Below are 22061 nucleotides of genomic sequence, written 5' to 3' on the forward strand. Positions count from 1 at the left end.
AATAAGATGCCAGAGAAAAGTAAGGAGAAATAAAGGGGAATTAGATGGAGAGATAGCAGCAGAAGTGGAGAGAAAGAAACATAGAGCCTAAGACTAAACATAGAGACTACAGTAAACCAGACCGACCCCTTTATGGGTTCCTCCGATAATTAAGATAAGATCAGCAGGAAACTGCTTGTGTTGTCACTTTAAAGAGAGGTGCAGTAATTGTTAACTGTTAACTAAAACTTAAAGGTAATTTAAAAAAATGGATATTATGCATAAATTAATACAGTTGAGAAGGTAGGACAAGCCAAGATCCCATTTAATGGGGGAATATAGACATTTCATGTGTTTAAACTGAGCTACTGCATAATAGCATATCTAATAAATCTTAAAAGATTAGTCCATTTTCTAAAAAAAAATCAGATAATTTACTCACGACCATTTCATCCAAAATGTTGATGTCTTTCTTTGTTCGGTCGAGAAGAAATTATGTTTTTCTCATTTCAATGGACTTTAATGGACCCCAATGCAGTTTAAAATTGCAGTTTAAATGGAGTTTCAAAGGACTCTAAACAATCCCAAACGAGGCATAAGGGTCTTATCTAGCGAAACGATAACATATTTTAACAAGAAAAATAACTTCTCGTCTATCTTCGGTCCTGTGACGCACCAGCGCGACCTCACGTAATTGCGTAATGCCATGGAAAGGTGACGTGTTGCATATATGAAACGCACATTTGCGGACCATTTTAAACAATAAACTGATACAAAGACATTAGTTAGTATCATTCGACATACAACAACGTCGGAACGGTCCTCTTTCTCCACACATGCAAACACTGGGGCGTAAGTTACGTCATCCGTGGCCTCTTGATGTGATGACGTATTACGTGAGGTCGCGCTGGTGCGTCACATGACCGGAGATAGATGAGAAGTTGTGGTTTAAAAGTGCATATTTTTTATTTTTCTTGTCAAAAATGACAATCGTTTCGCTAGATAAGACCCTTATGCCTCATTTGAGATGGTTTAGAGTCCTTTGAAACTCTGTTGAAATTGCAATTTTAAACTGCATTAAACTGTCGTGTTGGGGTCCACCAAAGTCCATCAAAACGAGAAAAATCCTGGAATGTTCTCCTCAAAAAACACAACCTCCTCACGACGGAACAAAGAAAGACATCAACATTTTGGATGAGATATTGGTGAGTAAATTATAAGGATTTTTTTTTTTTATTGACTAATCCTTTAAAACATGGCTGTTACACTATTCACAAGAGTATCAAAGTATACCATTTTCCTGGAAAGTGGGTGAAACACTGTGTGGACTTTTACTATAACAGACCAAATTTGTGCTGTGTATTACTGTAAAAGCTGTGGGAGGGGCTTCCCAGAAAAAAATAACTTGATTTTGGTCCAACATTCAATGATGTCTGTGGCAACTTCTTGAAAAGCACTTGAACCAGACTCTTAAAAATGTCCTGCTATTGAACGTCTTGAGTAACTCAAGCCTCCAGAGTCATCGTAATAGGTGATGGTTCTGGCGTGCAAACTATAAACAACAAGAATAGCACCGGTGAATAAGTGAAAGGTCATGTTTAATTAGACGGTGAGTTGGCATCCGGTTAGCGGCCGCTATCAGGCCTCGACCTTCTCATCTGATCTGGTTTCCAGAGTTGCGTCACCCATTATTGCATCATCACACTGGCCACAGGGCATTTACTCTCTCAGTGACTCATATGTTATGAGAAAGGGAATGTGTGAGACAGAACTGTTACTATTGTGGCAATGACACAGAGCCAAGATGGAGGATTAAGGGACATCTGTTGCTTTTGGTCGGTAATGATGGAGCTCAAGTACGTGGCTGAAGGAAAAGCTCACGGCATTGAGGAGCAGAAAAGAACATCTGTTTCTGCTCCAGTCCATGCAAACATGCGAGGCTGGTCGGGGGCTAAAAGGAGTTAAGGTTGAAATGCTACAAGCCTGAGACCATGAGAGGGTTTGGGAGGTTAATCTAATGACCACTGTTCCTCTGCATACAGACTAAGCTATACTCTAATCTAGTTAATGAAGGAATAGCTGTAGAAAGCACAAAATCCTTGCAGTTTAGGTTCTAGACCCGATGTGTCCAGGGATGTGGTTTCCTGCATTATGTAATTGATCTTCATGAGCCGAAGTGAGCGTGTTTGGGCCCACGGGGTGTTTTGAGCTAAGACCGTCCAGGCGAGGTGCTGAGAGAAGGTAGGCCGTGTTGTTTTCACAGCTCCAGCTGTGTCTGGTAGCCAGGCCTGGACTTTCAAGCTGCTATGCCAACAACAAAATATTTTGGACAGCTGGAATGTCTGCCCTTTTGTTGTACATCGTCTCTTTCTTTTCGTTTGATCACACTGTAGTAGGTTCCTCTCAAAACCGAAAAAAACCTGATCTCCGGCGTGACATGGGGAGCCATATAGTTTGCATGGGCGGTCATGATGATTTATGCCTGGGAGCAAGACTGCAGTGAGGCCCAGATGGCCAAAGGCCTCTGTACTGTGAGCGAGATGCTTCGGTTTGTTTTCTGTGCTTTATCGCCAATTCAGTCGACTCAGCAGGCTTGTTTTAAATCAAATCTGTTTTGTTCTTCTAGTCTCAAAAAACTAAACATTACATTTGGTTTACAAACCCTACCCAAATAGCAAACTGTAAACATAGGTGGTTTGAAATCTGATGAAATGACTAAATGTGAAACTGACTTTTACTCACTATTTTTGACACATGATGAAGTGCACGAATTCAGACTTTCGTTATTCTGACTATTCATTAGTTTCTAGTTGCATCTTTAGTGATTTTGCAACTGTTCACTATGTCTTGTTCACAGAAGTTTTTTTTTTAAGTGAAAATTTTTGCAAAAAAAAAAGGGATTTGCCATGAAAAACATTTGTTAAATGCTAACAGTGTTGGATGTAACTAGTTACTAATTTGATTTCATTACGTTTTCCTTAAAAAAAAAAAGGGGATTACTCTTATTTGTCCAGTAATTGAATTACAGTTACTGACCTAATTAAACTAAATATTGTGTATATGTCCAACGCCATCTCACGAGAATTCATACATATTTTACGTTTTGGCTAATTCGTATTAACTCATATGACCACATTCGTAAGTTTTTGTACGATTTGACTTGCGACGTTGGGGTTTGGTTTCATTGTTGTTGTTTTTTCATGAGAATCGTACGTTTTTGCACGTTTAACTTTGTATAAGTTAATACTATAAAGTGCACTCTTTCAATGAATGAGTTTAGAAATGAATAAAGGAGTGACAAAAATGAGTACCTTTTCACAAAAATGCAATAATTAATCAAACACAGATCTAACCTATCGTGTTGGCGCCCTCTACTGTTTGCCCCTGCTTTTTCCCTTTTCCCCGTGATTTTGTCTATATCGCGAATATAAGACGACCCCCCATTTTTCAGCCTATATTTCGAACAAAAACCTTGTGCTATATTCGGGTATATACGGTAATAGTGTAGTTTCCAATTCTCACTATTAACTGGTTGGTTATTAGCATTAATATTACTGAGATATAGGCTGTTTGTTAATACTTATAAAGCAGATATTAATTCCTGATTCTAATTCATACCAATACTTAAACTTAACTAATACTTTACTAAGTTTTAAAGGAACAGTAAGTAGGATTTTCCCCCATCTAGTGCTGAAATTGTATTTTGCATTGAAACGAATAGTGCTCTCTAGCGCCTTACTTTTCCAAATGCGTGTTTCAACTACATGTACGGTAGCCGTTATGTACTCACTGATATCCTTGTCCATTTCAGCTAGTTCACGTGTTCTGAACGAAAACGCGTTGTGGAAATGCGTTGCGGTAGGCTAGTGCTTTTTGTCCCTCTCTGCTATTATAGTTTTTCAATAAGGCGAAATGACATGGAAGCCTTCTACCCGTTCAATGTAAATAAAGAGAAGAAATTCTAAGCTTACAAAGAAAAGTCAGATCATTGGCAGAGGTCATTTGACACAATAAGGACATATTTATGAATAAAGACATTGATTTTGACTAATAAAATACTTAAAAAACTAAACATTGTCCCTTTAATAAGCAGTTATAAGGATTAATTTGAGGCAAAAGTAGTTAAAGGAATAGTCTACTCATTTTCAATATTAAAATATGTTATTACCTTAACTAAGAACTGTTGAATCATCCCTCTATCATCTGTGTGTGTGCACGTAAGCGCTGGAGCGCGCTGCGACGCTACGATAGCATTTAGCTTAGCCCCATTCATTCAATGGTACCATTTAGAGATAAAGTTAGAAGTGACCAAACACATCAACGTTTTTCCTATTTAAGACGAGTAGTTATACGAGCAAGTTTGGTGGTACAAAATAAAACGTAGCGCTTTTCTAAGCGGATTTAAAAGAGTAACTATATTTTATGGCGTAATAGCACTTTTGGGAGTACTTCGACTCTGCGCAGTAACACCCTCCCTCTCCCATTATGAGAGTGAGAAGGGGAGCGGACTTTTCAGGCGAGTCGAAGTACTCCCAAAAGTGCTATTACGCCATAAAATATAGTTACTCTTTTAAATCCGCTTAGAAAAGTGCTATGTTTTATTTTGTACCACCAAACTTGCTTGTATAACTACTCGTCTTAAATAGGAAAAACGTTGATGTGTTTGGTCACTTCTAACTTCTCTACCTATCTCTAAATGGTACCATTGAATGAATGGGGCTAAGCTAAATGCTATCGAAGCGTCGCAGCGCGCTCCAGCGCTTACGTGCACACACACAGATGATAGAGGGATGATTCAACAGTTCTTAGTTAAGGTAATAACATATTTTAATATTGAAAATGAGTAGACTATTCCTTTAATACTTAGTTAATAGTGAGAAAGTGTGACCAGAATAATTGATGTACTTTAATATGATTTATTTGAGCCTTTTCGAGCTTATCTTTGTGGTATTTACTAAAAGTAATTAGCAATAAGTAATTAACTACTTTTTGGAGAGAGTAATTTGTACATTAATCTAATTACACGATGGAAGATTTATTTATTAACTTGTAATTACTTACATTTTTTGAGTAACTTACCCAACACTAAATACTAATGAAATAACTAAAGATATTTGTAAACAAGACATTTCAATTACTAATAATAATTTTCATCGCCATTAAAGTGAAATGACTTAAACACAAGAGCCTAATAAAAAATGTGTATTTACAAGAAAACATGAAAGCGTCTGAACTTTTCAAATGGCAAACACAAAAACACAGACTAATGCATTACTGAACATGGATGTTTGGTGAGGGCCAAAATGTAGCTTTTGCTTTACTGAAGCCTAGTCTACTTATTACTTATGAATGAACTTTACACATTTAGCGAAGACAGAAGAATTCATTCCTACATGGAAAATTACATACTTTAGTTATAAGCTTAAACTTAAAAACAGAAGAAAAACTATGCCAGAAGACACTGCATAATAACAGCAGCATTGACCTTCTGGAGAACAGATGTGAGTTTAATTGAAAAAGATGTTTACTGTATGTTAAGACAATGTTCCTTCTAGTGGGAAATGTTCAAATATTTCAATATCTCAAATGAAAATCTTTTTTTAAACGTCAATGCAGGGGGCCTGATAAGGCACATGTGGAACCAGTGAGGATTGGTGGTCATGCTCAAAAGACCCCTTCATCGAGAGAACGTGACTCCACAGGTATGTGGGCCGCCTTTTAGTGGAGGGCCAACCTGGGTAACAAGGGCCACATTGTGGGCGCTGGAAAAACGATAGCACCTTTGCGATTTCCAGCTATGCAGCTTCCGCGTCACGACTCCCCCCTTTACCTCCGTTGATGTACCTATCTTTTAACATTGTGAGTCGTCTGAGAGAACATGCATAACAGATGTCTAATTAAAGCTATGAAACGTCAGAGGATAAACATGCTAGCCGTGTACGAGATGATTTAATGTAACCACAATAACATCTATAATGTCTTGGGTAAACCTTGCTCGGGATTTTTTGGCACAGAGCAGAACTTAACCATCACTGTGCTCCAACTCTTGACGTTTTGTGGTTTGTAACCTAGCTTTTTCTTTACATCATGCAAGAAAAAGAAGATATCTATCTAGTGTATTATATCAAAATGTCATATATGCCTGACGGGCAGAAGCACATATACAAAATAATAATATAGTTTACATTAGTTTACATTTTTCTTTGCTCTAGCTAATGATTTCTTACTCAAAAAAGTTGAGGCTGAGCATAAAACATTTCTAAATGATACTCTGTAATCATAATTGTGGCTGTTACACCACTGTACATCAGAGACTCAAGCACAACACAGCTCATGGACTGAGATCTGTCACTTTGACTAAGACATAGTTCTTACCCTGCAAGTCGGGTTCGCTGGACCTGGGGCTACTTCGAGATCCACGGACTGTTTTTTTAGCCCCTGGGCTGCTTCCCCCTCCTCCACCTCCATTTCCATGGATCTTGCCGTAGCCGTTGTACATGTTGTTGCAGCCCATGTTGCTCTTGTAGATAGAGGGAGGGCTGTTGAGACGATTCTGACGCTCCAGTCGGTCCTTCATTTTCTTCGGTGGAGGTTTGTACGGCTCATCTCGTCCAATGTAATTCATCCCGTACAATGGAATGATGTCTGCGGGAACACAATCACGCATGCAGCCATGAATCTCTCATGGAAGTCAGAATGGGAAGTTAGTGATGTCACAAGGAAGGAAGGTTACTAAGCCTGTGACACAAATTGTCAAATACACTTCTTCTTCTTAATGTGCTTTCACACCGCCAGCGGCGAGAGCGTCAATAAAAGCTCTGGCTGCCCTGCCAACGACGCTATGGACGGTTTCATCAGGTGCTGTGACGCGGTAAGCGTCGGGTCCGAACTTTACTTTTGGTTTTGTTGTGGTGTTGAAATTGCAATAACAATTTTTACATTTTACTGGTTATGGTATAGAGTCGACTTTATTTTATCTTACCTTCATTGTACATTGGTGGGATATGATGTTGGTAGTACTGGTGGGGTGACATGTCCCCAGGGCTGACGGGTGGGTAGAAGGCCGTGTGTGAGTTTGGGATAAAGGGTGGTGGGGCCATGTATGGAGGTAAGTGATGGGTGGGAGAGATGGCTGGGGAATAGCTGGGAGGGTAACATTCAGGAGACTGAGGGGTGACCACCACTCTCCGGACCCCTGTGTTGTCTTCTAGCACCTACAGATAGAACAACAGATGAGATATGTTGAGATCCATCAGTATGGTTAAGCCTTTCATTCACATAGGTTATTTCAAAAGTTAATCTTATTTTATATCAACATAACGGTTTAAAATCGTGATATCCCTATTTGTAATTTGTAAGATGTGTTAATCCGTAAACCATCAGTGTGACCTGCTGACCCCGAGTATGTCTATGTGTCTATGTGTGTGTGTGTGTGTGTGTGTGTGTGTGTGTGTGTGTGTGTGTGTGTGTGTGTGTGTGTGTGTGTGTGTGTGTGTGTGTATACATCAGTGTGTTTGACAGGCCTATCAATCAGCCAGCATCAAACACCACCATCAAGTTCAGACTTGATCTGCATTCAAACCCTGTGCACTCGAAAAGAGCTGTTGTTTCATCATGCATGTCTACGCGAGACATCAGACTAACTGAGACTGTGGAATGTAAGGTACGAGGCCAAAAAAAAGTCTCTTGTGACAGTGAGTAATGTAAATATCAAATATGGTGTCTTCCAAAACACACAAAGGCATAAGTGACACATACCAGATTAAAGTGTGATTTTATGTACAATAAATATAGCTGATTTTCTCTACATTTATTAATCGTTGTTAATATTAGTTAATACCAATACATTTGTTCATGTTAGTTCATTGTGCATTAAACGGACACAATGAACTAAAAATTAGTCCCCTGCAATTGAAAGTTACCAAGGGGACTATTTTCAGGCGCTGCGTAATATCATTGCGCCTCCTGCTGCCATTTTACGGCAGCAAAGTCCCTGATTATTACGCCAGTTTGAGAGTATAGTTCCTAGCAATATATGCCTACAAAATCACAACTTTTAATTTTCTAATTAGTACACGATGTATCTACAGAAGAGTCAAGTTTTAAATAGGAAAAATATTGAAACTCTTTGGTCATTTTTGAGCATGATGCTAATGGTCTAATTGGATTCAATGGATTGTGCAAAGCTATGCTAAAAGTGGTACCCCCAGACCCGGAGATCAGCTGAATGGATTCCAAAACGTTAAGAATTTTTAACTCTAGGGGAGCTGGAAAATGAGCATATTTTCAAACAATTGGAGTGTCCCTTTAACTAATCTTAACAGTTACAGCTTTTAATTGCATAAATAAAATTAGTAAATGAACATGAACTAAGATTAATAAATGTTGATTAAAATTATTATTTATTGTAAGTTCATGTTAGCTAATGCATTTACTAATTTAACAAATACAGTTTTATTGTAAAGGTTTCTTAATATAATATTAGACGTTTTTATAGTAAAAGTTAAGTTGTGTTTTCACAAGTTTAACTTCTAAACCTAAAAAATCAATAACAAAGACTTTGTGTTAATACTGTAAGACCAAAATGCACTTGCAAGAACCCTGCTAAAAGAACTAGTTTAAACCAGATTTGGTCTCCTGTTTTGGTGCCCACTGTTTTGACTGTGTTTCCCGCTCCCAGCTGGCACTGGCCAAAGTTAAACACGAGCACAATGACTTCTGGACAATTAGCAGATATATCACTGCTATAGCAGGGGTGAGATGAATTATGGCATTAGGTTGATCTTTCTGTTTTCCTATTCAGAGTACAGAGTACAGGAAAGGTTAGGACTGTACGTACACAAATGACTAATCTGTTTGTGTTCTTGACTGGCTTTCATCACAGATAACCTTTACTCAACGTTGGTTATATGTAATCTTAAGTAAGGTCTCTTACCGGGCTCTAAGTTTTGCTTAGCCCTATACATTTAAACCAGTGTTTATGTCTTTGTCTCATTCTTTCAAAACATAAAATAAAGAGAAATACAACAATACAGAATACAATAAAAGATGCTCATGTTCAAGTTCAGGCCAGACATCAGGTCTACATTAATATACATATATAATATTTAGCAAGGGGTCCATGATTTTTATCACAAAAGTCCCATGTTCTTGCAGTCACAGTAAATCTGTGGTGTATATAGTATCACTCTGACAAATAACAAAATCATCAAATTTCTATATCAGTTATCTTATGAAGAGTCAGGCTGAAGGCACGTGAACACCCTGGACAGGTGGCCAGTAAGTACATTTGCTTTGCATAATTTAAATTTTAGTCACAAAACACAATTTACTAATAATAGCACTGTCTAACATTGCCACAGAGCCAGAAATGCCTTTGTTAGTTTATTGTGGTCAGATGCAAAGCTGATGTGAGGTCTGAATGTAGATGTAATGTGACCACCACGCTCCAGGCCTAGATCTGAGGCTGCACTGATTGTATCTTTAAACTAGTATTGGTCAGGGGTTTGCTTTCATGTCTGGTCGATCACAAGTAGGATAAGGATTAAGGTTGGAAAGCGTATCCCAGATTTGTTTTCTACACTAAGATTATTCATCTGCCCGATTGAGATCAGCACATGGTTTGGATTGAGCTTATTGTTTGATGTCTAATGGATCATAATATTGAGCCCTAAGAGCTTCTGGGCAGACCACAAGTCTCACTTAGAGGTGAGAGAAGATGCGTGTCAGACCTTCGAGGACTGTTAAATAGAACGACATTTTTGGGCAAAAATAATACGCCAGGAATCGCTTCATGATTCACTTCCTATGTTGATGCCTATTAAAACAGGAGGTTAAGGATAAACAAACCAAACCAAAGCTTATCTCTTGTTTTTTTTTAATTGCCACCACATCCACTTTACTTGCAGATTAGGGAAAGGACATTCTTGTTGTAAAAAACACATAATTGGATAAATGTCTGAATTTGAAACTTTAAACCAGGAAAAGGATCAAATATATTATACAGATTAAACCTAATCAAAAAGTGGGCAAATATTTTTCCTTTTCCTCTATTTACAGCATGTAAACTGCAATTACAGTATTAACTGGTGAGTTTCTTTTGTTCTCACTCTTAGGCTACGTGTTATATGGTGACACAAAAGTGTGTTATTTTGTATGTAGTATGCACTCCAGGCAGCTAGGTGGCAATGTTAAGCACTGACACACAATAACACCAAGTCCACGCGCCTGCATACAACCTTGTTCTCCCAGGTCTCAACCGAAGCCGCCTGGATTGCCTCCAACAAATTGGTGCATCAACAATTTGATAGAGGTAATTAATGCACCTTCTCTGATCAGTAATACTAGCTGTGAATATTTTGTACAACTGCTGTAAAGACTCTTGTATATTTATCAGAGCTGCTATGGAAACTTGAAGGTCTGACGTATGGAAATAATCCGACATGTTTGTTGTTATTTTCCTGAACTGGCGCATGCCTGTAACGTAAACACGTTTCACATTTTGCGTTTTTAAGCCCCCAAAATGCCGTCTGCGTGCAAATCCATTAAAATATTTTTACGTTTTCACCCTCGAGCGTTCGAGCGTGTAAACAGGGCCTAAAACGCTTAGCTCAGCACTCACCTGGGAGATGTAGCCGGGAGGCACGTGGATGGGTGGGATGGATCCGTTTGGTGACATCATCGGAACCTCTGCAGGCCCTGTGTGCAAACAAGACAAAATAACCAGTCAAATACTTAGCTTTACTTGAATGTGTACAGCAGGGGTCTCCAACATTTTTGTGGGCAAGGGTTTAAACAATCTGGAGGGCTACTTTTTGATATAGTTTACTCCAAACTTTTTTGTTTCACTTCTTGATTTTATATATGTTTTAGTATTATTTAAAATGTTAACATAAACGTAATCCAAGCCAAGCATATTTAAAAAAATATGTAATAAATAAATATTACAATTGAGACTATTAATAGAAGGTGTTTTGGCGAGGCACCTCACAGACTCGTTGGAGACCCCTCGTGTACAGATTTAACAGTTATATCCCATATTATACACATTTTTAGATTGAATTTGGGAGATGGTTTTTTCCACCTTGGTGCATAAGCTTTACTTTTTTCCAGTTTGTTTCCTCCCTAGGATCAAACTGGGTATTTGCTGTGCTAACACAAATTGAGCAACAGAAAGCACATATTTACAGTAAGCCAAACACTTACGTTTAACACACATTAAATACTCTGAACTAAACTGTATAAATGGAGCAATGAGACAAAACAAGGGATAAAACCAACGTTTAAAATATTTTGATGAGTGAACTTGGTTACACATTATTAATTTGTGTGTAACTGTTTTCTCTAAATTGTTGAGCTATGCGTCTTGTACAAAAAAAGTTAAAATAAATATTTATAAGTTCACATCCGATCTGACATAGAGTCAGTATCTGCAGAACTCTACCAAAAAACTTCAGAGATTTCTACAGAATCTCTCGACACTCCTGCCTTTGAATTTTCTACTTTCATTTGGCTGATTATGCTTTTAAATACAATTATATGAGTGGAATACTCTAATGTAATTTATTACACATTTTACCATGTTTAAATTCACTGGACACAATTCAATTCGACAAATATTTACTGAAAATCAATGCAAACCAATATGCAGATTCTGTCTGCAAAATGGGCACCCAACTAGTCATTAACAAATAAGTTTCTATTTCAGTAAGCTAAACAAACAAATCATTGCAATCTCATTGTTAAACCCAAGGCCAGCATAACTGCTGGACACCAACCAGCAATGGATGAAGCACACAAACAAACAGGCCAAAAAGAGACGGCCCACTTGGCACGTTGGGCTGAGGGTTGTGGGTAATGGAACCAGAGCAGAGTCCAGACAGACTGTTATAGAGGATTGGAAAAGAGTCAAGCAGCATGGAAACTTTCCTGTCGCTTTGTGAGTCTCTCTTCAGGTCTGATTTACTACACGATCATTCTTCATATCCCTCTCTTGCTCTGACTGATGGGATCACCAGTCATGACATCACATACCTGGTTGCAGTTTTTCCGATCAACCATTTGCTCCTCAAGGACCACCGTTTCCTTGAAACAAACAATACTTTTCCACTATTCATGTGGCTCCTGGCCGCATCATTTGCTCAGAAATGTATCAGAAACCTTCAGTGAACCATTTTGTTTATGTCTTTTAGCTGTTTAACTGCTTAACAGAGATAAAACAAAAGTCTTAAGGGTTAAAAGTGTATTTTTTGCAGAGGCATCAAACAGAATTATGATCTTTTCATAAAACTGAATTGTCATGTGATGCACATAGTTCCACATTTTGACTTAATTATTTAAATAAACTACTGGGTGTGTGAGAAGGGTTGAAATAAAGCTGAATTTCCATAAGGCCAGAGGTGCGTGTAGTTGAATAAACATTCTAATTTGTTTGATTTCCGCTTTTCTCAGGACAACCTGAAAAGTCACTTGTATAACATATTGTTGCCAATAAATTTCCATCAACGGCTAAATATGCCTTACACTATCTTACTTCGACATCTTTAGGCTCAAAGCGTTCCCTACTCTAGGTAGTCTAACGGAAACCAGGCACAAAACCCCCACGTTTGCCCATTTATAGATACACCAAAAGAAATGTTTTCAAATCCAAGGCAGATCTAAATCGCACTGTTGACTTTTCCACTGCGGTCTGTCTCATTTTGTTTCTCTCTTAGTTGTGAAGGTCTGGGTAAGGCCTGGTAAAGACATCATCACCCCCTGAGACAGCGGCAGTCTGCTTTGGCAAGCATAAATCACAAGATGGGCAGTAATGAGTTCTACAGTTGATTCTTCATTTGCTGCCAAAGTCTGTTTATAACAACATCACTACTGTCCTGAAAAACTTACCAGTACTGATCGTGTTTAAGAAAGATTAGACTTACAGAGTAAGAAATTAAAATTTACATTCGGTAGATGTTATCATCCAAAGTGAATTACAATGCATTTAAGCTATACATTTTATCAGTATGTGTGTTCTCTTGGATCAAACCCATGACTAGGGTTGCCATTTGTCCTGTACGGAACGTCCCGCATCCCGTTTCTTGACTGCTACACTGTACTAACTAGTGACTGATTCAACAGGCTTGTTCAAGTTCATCTGGCGCCACAAGAACCGAGAGGCAGATGACATCAAAATCCCACGAGAGCGATTGGAGATCATACAGAGGAGACTCCTATCGAAATGTTCTTGCGGTACTTTGATGCCATCCACCGGTCAGTTCTCGCAGCGGTACAAGCAGCAACAGCAACCGTAATGCTGAATCTCGACACTTGAAAATGATCTTCGATACCTTTCATCCAATCACAGAACTCTTTGAGCACAATCTGTATACGTTTAAGGAGGTCAAATAATACGATTTAATGTTTTCTTTTTATACAGTGGGTTATTTAGCGGTTTGTGCATGTAAAATATGGCAATAAAACTACCGTATGATACCAAGGCATATGAGTTATGTAAGGAAAAATTGAGCCATTGAATTATTAGAAAAATAATGCACACCAAAGGTGGTGATGTGGACACGACGCAAAGCGAAGTTGCCGTTACACCTCGGGTGTGCATTATTTTTCAATAATTCAACGGCCCATCGTCAATTATTCTGCTTATACTACGGTTACCACACCTCAAGACATCGATCACATGATATATTTAAAGGGATTTGTCTGGTTTTTGTACTTAAATCACTATTGTGAGTAGGACTATTTCTTCCGCCTCTCATCCAACGGCTCTTTTGCTTTTTCTTAAACGTCATTTTAAAGCTGGCAATAGAGGCTTGAGCCGTTGATAGCATTCTAATGCAGTTATAAATGAAGTTATTAGAAATAGAGCGACAGTTACAGAGACACAGAGAGAGAAAGAAAGAATGAGAGGGAGAGAGAGAGCAAGAGGGCGAGATTGTGTGAACGAGGTTACCTCTGTATGTCTCTAAACAGCACTGTTATTGCCTCGGAAAATCGTCTGTCATGTTGTTTTTGTTAGTCTGTTATTACAGCAAACTATGCGAAGTGATATGGAACTGTAATGCGGTCAAGAGAGCTGCCTGGAACTATGTTCGCCGTGCGTTTCCCTGAAAATAATTGCAAACTTAGAACGTTCATCAGCCAATCAGATTCAACCATTCAATGGACCCGTAGTATAAAAGTTAATATATAATTATAGCTATAATTTTGACAAATGGCAATACACTGTATAAAAAAACATATCCGCACTGCTGCGGCAGGCTATCTTTTGTCCCATGACCTCTTGTTGTGCTAATGCAATGCCCTAGCAGCACATTGCTCATACACTACAAAGCAAATTCCAGCACATTTATATACCTTTTTCTCCGTTCATGTCAATTAATTTTGCATTATTAGTTCTGTTCCCATAATTCGATTTGTAAACCATTGCTTTAGTTCTGCAAGAGTCATGGGTTTGATCCCCAGGGACCATACATACTGATAAATGAAATACCTTGCAATGCATTGCAAGTCGCTTTGGATAAAGTGTCATGCTCTAGCAGTTACAATTACACCAGTATGAACATATATACACTTTACTGTAAAAAGTGTGAGAATTGTCCCTCTGAATAATAGGTATTGTGGGTGTAACAGTACCAAAACAACAGCTGAGAGATGGAGGAATGGAAAAATAATTTCTTAAAGGAACACCGAATGTGGAAGCTACAGTAACTACTTTTTTAAAGTGTAAGTTAAACTGTAAAGTGATTTGAAGAAGGCTGTTATAATTTAAGTAAAAGGACCGGATTAACAGAAGCATTTTTTCCAGTAATAGCTGAACTACTGCTGATTTCAAAGGATCATTTTTGGTTAACTGGTGAGAGTAGAGGAGGAGTCCTTACTGGAATTGTGCATGTGTGTGTGTGTGTGTGACTATATCTTTGTATGTCTGTGTGCTGCACAGCATTAGCCCTTTGTGCAAGAGCCCAGTCAGGGTGACCTTGCTAATAGAACAAACCCATTAGTTTATGATGTTAAACAAAAACAACCTGTCAGTCAGAGCAAAGTCGAATGAGTGGGTGCTTACCATCAGCCGTCTGTGATTGTGTATTTGCATGAACGCGGGCATGTGCGTGGGTGAGCATGCGGTCGGCGTAAGCTGTGTGTTTAGCGAGGTCTATCTTGTGTACACCCACCCACATGTGTGTATGCATAAAAACACAGTTGACACAATGTACAAGGATCAAAATACTAAGTGAAATAATTAACCTGAAGAACAAGCAGGCACACAAAGAGCCGAGTGGTTTCTTTAAATAATTTTCAGATTTTGTAATCTACGTATGGGATCATCTGTGTGTCTTGAAAATCTTGAACTAAGAATTAAGTGATAATTGTAATAAATGGTATAGTTTTACAAGGCATGGACGGGTGGCTTAATGATGGAAGATTAGCAACTAGTGGTGGAAAATATCAAACAGTGCTGAGCCAGGTTTTCCCTCAAGGTTTGGCATTAAATCCGAAACGATAATACCAGCCCTGCTCGAAGATGAGAAACAATTCTTATTGACATGAGTACGTGGTGAAGCATCTCAGAGTATCACATAAATATCATGGTTGAGTACATTCAGATCCTTGGTTTGAAATTTTAATATACGCATATCACCACATCTGTATCGTATTGTGGCAAAAACGTCATTTAATACCAATCACTGAACCTTCACAGCACATGTCAGACGCATGTCAAGTACAGCACATGACTATGCAGAGTGGAAGAAAGCAGGCATTGCTCTTTCATGTCAAATACATTATTCATCTCTTCTTTCCTCTGCAGAGGAGCATATGTGAGCCTTGGGAGTCAGTGTGCTTTAATGAAGAGAGCTGCCTGGAGTCACGGTCAGGCCTGGTGGAGTATGCAGAGCGCACAGAAGACGTCTTTACATCCCGCATACACTGAGAGCACTCATGTGAAATCTGCACTCGGCATACACTGCCTGCTTTCTATCCTCCACTCTTGGGCGCTGCAGGCCTCCAACTTATCTGCTCTTCATGTTGAGCATCTCTGAAGCATGGCTGAGTTCTGAACCGCATTTTCAATGTATCTATTCACATGCATTATCTGCCTTTGAAGAATGCTTTATTTCTGAAGTATGTACTCAGGTCAGGTGTTGAATGACCAGGTGATAGGTTCCACTTAAAGAGAATTGACATTATGTCTGTAGAGACTACTGTTGGTTCATTGGGGAACTAAAAATGGTTCTTCTATGGCATCGCTGTGAAGAACTTTTTGCACCACTTTTATTTTTAAGAGTGTAGTAACAACAGTGATGAATAGCAATGTCCAGTCTACTAGAATAACTCCAATATTTTACAATGACCTGAAACAATTATGCCATTCTTCGCCGAACCTGAGCTTGTTCTCCCTTTTCCTGTGTTTTCCAGAAAAACAGACTGCTTGGGGCATGGATACATGAAAAGCAAGGAAAGATAATTGAAAGCGTAATTAGAAATTCCTGGACGGCAGGTTGGTTAATCTTCAAAAGAATGTCTAAGCCAGTAATAAAACACAGTGCCTGTACTGTATTTATCAGGCTTGCAAAAGACGGGCAAGGCTCGCCACACATCAGACTGATAAACATAACCCAACATGCACCCTCACAAATCTACACGAATAATAGTGCCATTGCAAGACTGTAACACTGATAACAGGTTTCTTGGTTTTCATATGGGGTGACAGAGTCTTCTTGAAGCGCTTCCAGAATGCCAGAGAAGGCCGCGGCTCTAAGCGCTGTTGTCTTTCCGATCTCAGCGCAGCCCTTGCCAGCAAGGTCCTCTCTCGCCACACAAGAGGGTCCATTCAGGCTCCAGCCACAGAGGCTCCCGGCACAGAGACAGTAATATGCACCCAGTTGGCAAACAGACGCGTATTTGGACAGTCACTGTAGCCCTCTCCACTTAGCAAACACCAGCATTCCTGCAGCTCCAGAGCCAGTAGACACACACAGACACACATACTCATGGCACATGGCAGTCTCATATAAGAAACCTGAAAGAACCAAAGTACCATCGTTTTGATGAAAAACTAGCAAGCATACTAGCCTATCCACCAGCGTATCCAAGAGGTCTGCAGTATCAGGTCTTCAAAATATCTCCTCTGATAAAGCAATCCTGTGATCTGGATCTCCTCTGTGGTTCATGCTTAAAGCGACATTCCACTTTAAAAAAAAAATATGCTCATTTTCCAGCCCCCCTAGAGTTAAACATTTGATTCTTACCGTTTTGAAATCCATTCAGCTGATCTCCAGGTTTGGCGCTAGAACTTTTAACATAGCTTAGCATAATCAATTGAATCTCAATAGACCATCAGCATCGCGCTAAAAATAACCAAAGAGTTAGTACGCCAGTTTGGGAGTATAGTCCTAACCATATCTGCCTAGAAAATCACAACTTTTAATTTTCGGTCGCTCTTAGTACACAATGTAACTACAGAAGAGTCAAGTTTTAAATAGAAAAAATATCTGGTTATTTTTTAGCGTGATGCTAATGGTCTTATCAGATTCAATGGATTGTGCTAAACTATGCTAAAAGTGCTAGCGCCAGCCCTGGAGATCAGCTTAATGGATTCCAAAATGGTAAGAATCAAATGTTTAACTCTAGGGGAGCTGGACAATGAGCATATTTTTTTTAAAAAGTGGAATGTCCCTTTAATCTGCAGGCCTTTATCCATACACAGACTTATGCTCAGCACACCAATGCACACCAACCAGAACAGAGATAAAGAGAAAAACATCTCCATACATACAGCATAACTCAAGAGTAGTTCAATCAAATATATTCATGACATACAAGATGCTAACCTGATTTAAAAAAATATATATTTCCTTCGAAACAGAACAATTGACTACTTTCCACTGATTAGTCTACTGAAATCAAACCTTTGCTTATATTAATTTGAGTATACAGTTTACTTTTTATACCACAATGGAACACATCAATCCAGTCTCTACATCTCGTAATACTTTAACAAACCAGACTATAATTAGAGATAGAGACAGAGAGTTTGAGAGAGGGAACACTATCAACTTTCTTCCATGTATCTGGAGTAGGAACATTTTTCCATCCCAAACCTTCAAACAGCCAATAAAATCCTTTAACATTCGTTATTTATTGAGCGAATGCATCAATTTTCCAACAATAAAGAGATTTGGTGGGTATTTGTTTATTTTCGCAGCAAACCTCAAGACATCAATGCAATTTTTATGACATTTCAATGAGCCCCTGTTGGAGGTCGAATCTGTAAAAGTGTATTTGATTTGGCAAGGAAAATCCTAAAATTCCTGCCACGGAAATCAAGCCTGGACAAGGGACTGTAGAAATCCATGCAGGAGCCCAGCCTATCCATCCCGCAAGGAGGAATTTGGGGCATGAATTATGCTAGTACAGTATGTCACTCAACGGGGCCAAATTATTCAGAAGTACATCCAGGCAGTTAGCAGTATTTCGATCAACTAGTGAATGGGTGACTGGTAAATTCAACAAGTCACTCAGTATTACATGCAGTCAGCCAGTTAATCGGTCATTAATGTATTCAATCTTAAAATCATTCAGTCAACAGACGTGTATATTTATAGTCAGACCAATGCACCTATTTTGCACCTATTTAAGACTTTATGAAAATGAGACTACAATAATATGCCTTATGGTCCAACAAGCTAAATGACCTAATCTCACTAAAGCCAATCACTATTAAGCATGCCAGAGACAAGGTTAGCACAGTCCAATAAATTGGTCTTTGTTGGAGACCAATTAAATGCGTCTGACCAACTACAACTGGCCAACAGTCACTGATTCAAAGTTTTTTTAACATTTAATTATTATATAATTATAATAATGGGCCACTGATTATTAAATTGCAAGTCAATGTCGCACACCTGTAGGTAATCGGTAGGTGCAAGGCACTCAGAACATCTTCTTGCAAAAACGTATCAAAATCTCTTTGTTAGCAACGTTTCGATCGTATGGTCTTCATCAGGCATCAAAACACTTTTCAAACTCTATTGTATTAAAATGTTCACATGACCAATCACAATGAAGAAACATCATTGAACAATCAAAATGAGTGAATACATAATTAACACAGATTTAAAAAAAATATATTTGCATTGTAAAATCCTGGGATGTTTTAAGCAACAGTATGTAAGAAATTTATATTAATTAATCATAAAATGTCCCTGATATGTCACTAGACATTAAGAAATCATTTTCATTTCAAATACCTATATCACTCACAACAGTGGTCCAGCCAGGATTTTGTCATTTAAAAAGTGGAGTTGCAGCCCTCAACTGATGTTTATGTTGTCATGTTGTGTATTGGCCACCAGTTGTGTGATTGCAGTACCAGTTTTAGCCACAAGTTTTGTGATTGCAGTACCAGTTTTGACCACAATCCTACATACTGTTCCTTTAAACCTACAGTATACTTGGGTAAAATATGGGCAAACCCAGTCGAGCTAAATTAACCTAGGAAATGTCCATATTTGGCCTTGATATAACCAAGAAAGTCTTTTACAAAATCTAATTTTGAAAAAAATTTCAAATGTCACTTATTACCAAAGAATGCTATCAAATACAATATATATATTTTTTAAATGTGTAGGAAATTACAAAATGCATTTAACATTTTGGAAATTTGACAGAAGTGACAATTCTACTGTAATTCTTATATAGTATAAACATTGTATAAATCCAAAAGCCCACAGTTGATGAAACAACAACCTGTTTGTACTGTAGGTTGTGCTGATGTTTTTCTTGACACTTAAAGCAACACTATGTAGTTTTTTACCTTTAAATAATGTCTCTAAAATTATTTCAGTGATAGAAAAACTTTTAACTGGACAAATTGTACTGTTGCTGCAACCTGAGCAGCCTCCTAGCTGCTACAAGCACACTCTGAAAGTGGCGGTGGAGGGTAGAGCACACAGCCCCGCCCCTCCCCCTGCCTGCAGAACAGTGTCTGATACTAGGCACTGTTGCGCTTTTCAACCACATGGGGGAGCTGTAAGTAATTTTTACATGGAAACTACATAGTGTTGCTTTAATGCCAATAGTGTCAGAAACACACACAAAGTGCTTTGTCTACTGGTGTGGTGAACTGGCACATTTTACCATACACTTTCACTTACATCATCATTAGAAAACTGTATTCACATACCACACTTTGCTTTAAAAGCTGTTCATCTGTCACACTTATTATGGAGAGTATAATCTAGAAATCCTGTAAAGAGCCACACACGCAAAATGTTTGACTCTATTAATCACCAGCTCCATTAGAATCCAATCAAGTATATTATTAGTCTATTTCATGAGTATCCAGACCTAAGACCTAAACCAAGCACGACTGGGGATTAGGTGCTTTCGCTTAAATGCTTTCTGGAACCAATCAGATATCAGTCCAGATCAGTCCTCAGTTCCTCTTGCAGACTCAGCTAGACTGGGGTTTAAGGTTTTATCTACTCTGCTACTTTGTGATGGGGATGTTTTGATTTATAATGATGTACTTTTGTGGTCTGGAGGCTTTAAGGAGCTGAGCTTAAGCTGCAGGATTGCAAAGATGCAAAGTCACAGATATTTAGATGTCAAATATCCGACGGTAAACATGCACCCTGTCACAGGCAGAAGAGGGTCGAGTTATGGACCCCATGGCATACGTCACATCTGGCTGTGCACACCTAAGCTTGCTCAAACCACTGGTGTTGCATAACAAGACATCTCTTCTGTTAAATTCTTTCCCCGCCGCCATTGACAAGTTATCTCGTCAATTAAGAGAAAACATTTGCATAAAAAAAGTGTTCCTGATTAATTTTTATGTTAATCTCCAATACCGCGGTTATCCACTAAATGACACATACCCAATTTATGAAAAACTGAAGCAAAAACATTATTTACCAATTTTAAACTCTTGTTTAAAACTGTATGTTTTAATAATCATTCTGAATCTGATCTCTAACTAAATTCAAAAATGCAATTATTCAGCTTTTGCTAAAAACATATTTAAGAGTTTATAAACAGAGATAAAATATAGATAGGATGAAAGTTTTTTTCCCGTTTTGTTTGTTTGTTTGTTGTTTCTTTGAAAGCAGAGGGTCTGTTCTTTCATTTGATATATTTCTGTATGTTGTTTATATATTGTTAAAAGAAAAATTCCTGGAAGGCATTTTGTAAAACTATTGTGAAAATCACAAAAAAATGCTGACGGGCCACTTTTTTAAAATGGCTGGCGGGGAATGAGTTAAACATCAAAAATCACAGCAATAATTATCAGTCAATAGTGCACCAAAGACAGAGGGACTTGACCTGTTGAACTCCAAAGGTCAAACACGTCAAAGGTTGATATGACTTAACCACCCCAGGGCTTTTCTTGATACCTGTACATCCGGTCATTTTGTTGCTTAACGCATTATTTATTACCTTGCAGTGTTTTCGACAAATCACAGTTTAATGCACAGAGTAACCATAATTATGATGTTTAAAACTAATTGAAGCTTCATTTAAATGTGCAGCAATGTGAAATGCAACCATGATGGGATGTAAAGCTGATGCAGGGTTTCCCGCAGAAAATTTGTTAGTTAAGGTGGTAGGGTTGGACGGATGGGCGGGGCTGAGGGCGTGGCAATCAAAGGGGCGGGGCGTATGTGTCATGATGAAAATTACAATATTTTAATAAAATAAATAAATAAAAGATTTATTTTTAAAACACTCAACTTAAACTTAATTTTGAAGAAACTATGACAAAAAATGAAAACACACTAGATTATTAATGAATTAAATGTTTTTACCTCTAACGGGAATAGCTGCGTGATAAAGTGAAACTAAAGGGTTAATAAACACAAACCTAAAGCAGATGTTGTAGAACCTCTGGCGAACGATGATAAAAAAAACTGATTATTTCCCACTATTAATTACATTATCTTAAAGGAGTATAACTACTGTAGCATGTATATAATGCACATAAATAAAGTGAGCAAGAGCGCTCAACAATTATATTGAATTAACAGGCACGTAAAACCCTAGCAGGTTGTTCAAACAACAAAATCACCAGCTAACCTACTTTA

The 22061-nt window shown here is 38.2% G+C and overlaps 1 protein-coding gene across 3 annotated transcripts in view; it reads right to left on the reverse strand.

The window, feature by feature from the left end:
* Positions 1-22061, reverse strand: part of fndc3ba (fibronectin type III domain containing 3Ba) — a 152053-nt gene that overhangs the window by 61516 nt on the left and 68476 nt on the right. For all 3 annotated transcript variants that reach the window (XM_055202173.2, XM_055202170.2, XM_055202171.2), the window contains 3 exons: positions 10601-10677; positions 6962-7193; positions 6355-6624 (listed from right to left, as the gene is read on the reverse strand). In XM_055202173.2, coding sequence (XP_055058148.2) covers positions 6355-6624; positions 6962-7193; positions 10601-10660 — 562 coding nt within the window. In that variant the 5' untranslated portion in view covers positions 10661-10677. The remainder of the gene's footprint in view (positions 1-6354; positions 6625-6961; positions 7194-10600; positions 10678-22061) is intronic.

This window comes from Misgurnus anguillicaudatus, chromosome 2 (assembly GCF_027580225.2).
Source record: "Misgurnus anguillicaudatus chromosome 2, ASM2758022v2, whole genome shotgun sequence".
In the NCBI taxonomy this organism is placed as follows: Eukaryota; Metazoa; Chordata; class Actinopteri; order Cypriniformes; family Cobitidae; genus Misgurnus; species Misgurnus anguillicaudatus.